This window comes from Bubalus kerabau, chromosome 12, assembly GCF_029407905.1.
Source record: "Bubalus kerabau isolate K-KA32 ecotype Philippines breed swamp buffalo chromosome 12, PCC_UOA_SB_1v2, whole genome shotgun sequence".
NCBI classification, from domain to species: Eukaryota; Metazoa; Chordata; class Mammalia; order Artiodactyla; family Bovidae; genus Bubalus; species Bubalus kerabau.
In genome coordinates, this window is record NC_073635.1 from 34,578,742 (window position 1) to 34,583,692 (window position 4,951).

Below are 4,951 nucleotides of genomic sequence, written 5' to 3' on the forward strand. Positions count from 1 at the left end.
CCTACTCCACAATCTGTCAGCATCTGCTCAGCTTATGGAAGCTCTACCTTGTAATTGAGATTTAGCATCTCTCTGAGATAACAGTCCGGAGCAGATGGCCTTAATTATCAACACGGGGGAGCTGAGCCCATCCATCAGTGCCCACAGCTCTGGCCTAGGATGTGATGGGTGTATCTATGAGTGAGTAAGAGAAAGTAGGTACTTTATATCTGAATCTGTTGGCCTATGTTGTATACAAGGAACAATATCGCAGCGAACAGATGAGAAATTTAAAACATGAAATTCTTTCCATTGAGAAGGTATTTATAGTGGTATGAAAAAAGTCTGATATACATTAATTGTCCATTTCAAGACGATTTCTGCACAGCAATGAAATAGAGCAAACTCCTAGTACACAACGTGGGTGAAACTCAAAAACAGTGCACTCCGTGAAAGAAGCCACCCACAGGGAATACGTATTGTAGGATTCTGTTTTGATAAAGCCCAACAATAGTTCACTCTCATCTGTGAGGATAGAAACCCGAATAGTGGTTGCTTCTGAGGGGAGAAGTGGGAGAGAAGACATGGACTTGAGGGAAATTTCTGCTGTCTTTATTAAGGTGGTAATTACACAAGTGTACACATTTATCAAAGCTTATCAAACTGTACATTCAAGATCCGTGTGTCTTACTTATGTGATTACACTTTAAAGAAAGATAACAGTCTGCTCTGGACTGTAATCTCAGAGACACACTAAATTTCTTAAGGCTTTGTGGGGGAGTTTTCAGTTTACTGGGTAAACTGTGGTGCTTCATTCTGGTGGAAAGAGGAGAGGACATAAGCAGACAAGTGAGTCCGATCCTTTTAGCCCATTAAACTGTGCATCTCTGGCTTCACACACTTGCTGGCTGTCTTTCTGGAAGTCTCCCCCACAGAGAAGCCCAGCTCATCTCACTTCCTTCATGTCTCAGGTAACAGCCTTTACTTGATTTGTGTCCATTGGAGACTGTTCCCAACCATCTCCTCCTGAGCTGACTTACTCTCTCTCCAATTTCCTTGAACTTGTCTGACCCTCCTGTACCCGGGCTGAGCCCCATGGCAACAATTCCTGGACAACTAACATCTGTGCTTGTTCTGCTGCCAAAATGGGAGTTCTGACCTATGACCACCAATCATAGCCTCCAGCCCCTCTCAGGGGACACTGGGCATTGAATCATATTTATCAGAACCTCTCTGCCTTGAGTTAGAGGCTCCTTTGAACTTGGTGTCCTCATCTCTCCCCACTCTTGGGGGTCCCCATTCCCACCCTGGCCATCTACCCACCTCTTTTCTCCATGTTCTTGTCCAATCCCTCGTCATCTCCATCACCTTCCCCACCCAGGTCATCCAGGGAAACTTTCAGGAAGAAATCTGCCATTTCTCAGACTCCTCTCAACTTTACAAATATGTTTTATACCAGTATTCCAAGTTAAAAATCAAGTAAAGGCTGTTATTCATATTACAGTTGGATTCTTGGCTTTATAAAACCATGTTTCACATAATTCCTCATATTGTGTCTTTTGGTTGGCTATTGCCCTTTACTTTTTAAATTGAGATAAACTGACATGTAACATTAAATTAGTTTCAGGTGTACAAATAGTGATTTGATATGTACATTGCATATGCCATCCTGTGTGCTCAGTTGCTCAGTCAGATCTGACTCTGACTCTTTGTGACCCCATGGACTGTAGCCTGCCAGGCTCTTCTCTCCATGAGATATCCGAGGCAAGAGTACTGGAGTGGGTTGCCATTTCCTACTCCAAAGGATCATCCCCATTCAGGGACCAAACCAGTGTCTCCTGCTTTGGCAGGCAGATTCTTTACCACTGAGCCGCCAGGGAAGCCCAGATATTGTATATACTGCAAAATAATGATAAGAAGTCTAGTTAACATTCATCACCATGCATAGTTATCATGTTTTTGTAACACACTGTGTATCTTTTAAAGCTACACTGAAGCAATTTAATTTATAGAAAATTGACATACACACAGATGTTATCTTCTCACTATATTTTTATGTCCTTATGGACAATTGCTTTATTAAAAAAAAAAACTCCCCAGGTGCCTGGCATCTTGCCTTATACATAGTTACTCGACTGACAGTTGCTGAATGAAATAGTGAACAAAAGTCAAAGTGGAGAGTAACAACTTATTATGTCTTCAAAAGCAACAGAGTGATATGCACAATTAATGCTTTGGGGGAAATCTGACTGACTTCCTAAAGGCTCACTCGGGTTAATTTGCTAAGAAACCTCAAATTCAATCCCACCTCCCTCCTCTCCGAGTCTACCTAGTAGATGGAGGGCAGCCTGCTTGTACGGAGCAGCACCACCACGAGGGGAATCCTGTGCTACAGTGATCAAGTTTGGCACTGGTGGTTAATGACACTGTCAGAGCTTGTCGGTTTTGCTTATGTGTCTGCTTCTCTGGGGTATGCAATGAAAATGATAAAAAGTGACTTTTATTTTTTTTATTTATTTTTTTTGTTTGTTTCAATTGTTTATTAACCAGATTACAATAATAATCCTGGTAGATACCTTAGTTCATCCTTCTAATAAGCCTGTTGATCAGGTCTTCCCTGTTGCCAGCATCTCCACCTTCTACAAAATGGGTGGTCTTTTTCTTCATTCCACCTCGTGGAGAAGACAATTTAAAGGGCCACAGGAAGTTGTTTGCTTCTTTGAAACGTTTTCCAACGGTATAGATCTCATGAATCAGATCCTCCATGCAGATGATTCCATATTTCCCAAGAGATCGAGCAATCAATGCGTTGTCTGTCAGGGCAATTCGCTTTTTGTTGATTTTGCCATAACCACGCTTGTAAATCAATTCATTTACAGACTTCAGATTTGGGTACCCCCATGCAATGTATGGCTCCACAATTCTCAGCATGTTAATTGATGCCTTGTTGAGCTTCACAAAGGTGCCGTTGAATATCTGCCGGAGGCGAAGGAGCTGCAGCGCCTTTCGAACCTTTGGGCTCACACCGTTGATACCTCTGATCCTGATGACAAACGCCAGTTTGGGTTCCGCGGGTACATAGAAGTTACCGGCTTTTCGTGCCATCCTAGCCATTCGAATTTCAGTTCTGTACATCTGCCTGTATTCCTTGTGGTAATGCTTAGCTTTTTCATAGATAAGCTTCCTCCTTGCCTTTCGAAGCATCTTTTGGGCAAACTTCTTTCTCAGTCGCTTGATCTTAAGCTCTGCGAAATTCTTCCGCTTTTTCTTAAGGGTTTCTGGCACAGCAGGAACCTTCTTTTTCTTCTCTTCTGCACCCTCCATGGTTCCAGCTGGGAAAGAGGGAAAAGTGACTTTTAGGACCCCAAGGTAACATGCTTATTTGATGCTTAGAATAATTTAGGGCAGTAGATATGAGTCTTTCTTACCCACTTTTGATTTCCTCTCATTTGATTCAAGTCCCAATAATGCATTAGAGCAATTCATGGGAATAACACGGCATTCTGAAATTTGGAGAGATCCTACCTTGTGTATTTCTGCCTGCCTTTGGCTTAGATAAAGATCTTCCTATATAATTAGCCTAACATTTCTTTTGGATAAACTTGGGAATCCAGGGAGAGAATACAGTGCATTTCTGTGTATTTCAAATGCAGAAGAAATATCTATCCAAATTATTTGACCACAGATGATCACAGTACCGAAGAATGAACAAGAGTGGTCATTGAGCCAAACCTCATAGACAACAGTACCTAACAAAGTACTGTGTCCCTGATAAGATTGAGGATCTCCAGACAAGAGCACAAACATTTTACTGTGTTCAGCACATGCTAATGAGGAGCCTCATTAGGGTTCGGCTATTTCCTTGAGGTCTAGATGGCATCTCTGGGGTGGGTGCCTGGCCGGCTCTTTCCTGGGTCCCACTGCTCCTGATTCAGAGCTGTGTCACAGGGCAGCCAACTCATCACAGCTGGGCCTCCCTACCCTCCCTCTTCCACATCTTTGCTCTCTTCCTCATCCTTTGTGGAAGGGTGATCTTAATTCCAGAAGGACCTTCTGCATGCTCTCACAGACAAACTGACGGCCAGCACCAGAAACCTTCCTCACAGTGGGCCCTGAGAAACGATGGAGAAACATGTTTCAGAGTCACTCACAGAAATCAACACAAGAAGAAAGGCTGGTCAACAGGACAGTTAGCAAGTACTTAGGACACATGCAGGGCGCGGGCGGGGCATCGGATTAGACTAGAACGGGGGTGTACTTTTGTCTCTATGTCTCACAGTGAGTTTATTAACTCTCTAGCAGTGACTACAGCACTAAGGAAAACCGTGCTCAGATTCTCTTTTGAATCTGTACAAGGTTAGAGGTGACTGCGGCCAAGAGATGATGCACAAAGAGTGCCAGAGGGGGCATCCGTAGGCCTTAGCCTGTCCCTCACATTCTACTTCCCTTTGCAAGGACAGACTAGCACCAAGGGTCAAGGTTAGAAAGCAACGTTAGTTCTCAGAGTCAAGCAAACACTCTTTCAAGGATATGCCAGTGGGCTGCCTTCCAGAGGGTGAGACATTATTACAATAGCTAATCTTATTATTTTTTGTCCCTTTATTTAAAATTCCCAGCATGTCTGAGGTGGATATCATTACCCAAGTTTACAACGGGGGCAACTAGACTCAGAGGTGAAGGGTCTCGCCTAGTAACCTGACCACAGCATCCATGCACTGACCATCCGACCACTCCGTCAGACCCTGTGCCCCTCTGCCCCTCTGTGTGCCTGCCATCAGCACAGTAACCTTCCCTGACCACTGAAAACTACTAAAAAGGTAGCCTAGACTTTCGTTTGTTTGCTTTAAGAGGAAACAGAAACTCAGAAGGGCAATTCAAAGTGTCACACACTTGGTGACCACAGACGGACCTAAAACTCTGTCAGAACACCTGGACTCAATCTCAGTTGGTTCCGTCCAGGAAGTCACGGCAC

The 4,951-nt window shown here is 43.7% G+C and overlaps 1 protein-coding gene across 1 annotated transcript; it reads right to left on the reverse strand.

Annotated features, from left to right (window-relative positions):
* Positions 1–2,508: 2,508 nt before the first annotated feature.
* LOC129624122 (60S ribosomal protein L7-like) lies at positions 2,509–3,319 on the reverse strand. The gene has a single exon (XM_055541855.1). The coding sequence runs from the start codon at positions 3,301–3,303 to the stop codon at positions 2,557–2,559; it is 747 nt and encodes a 248-aa protein (XP_055397830.1). The 5' UTR covers positions 3,304–3,319; the 3' UTR covers positions 2,509–2,556.
* Positions 3,320–4,951: the final 1,632 nt, after the last annotated feature.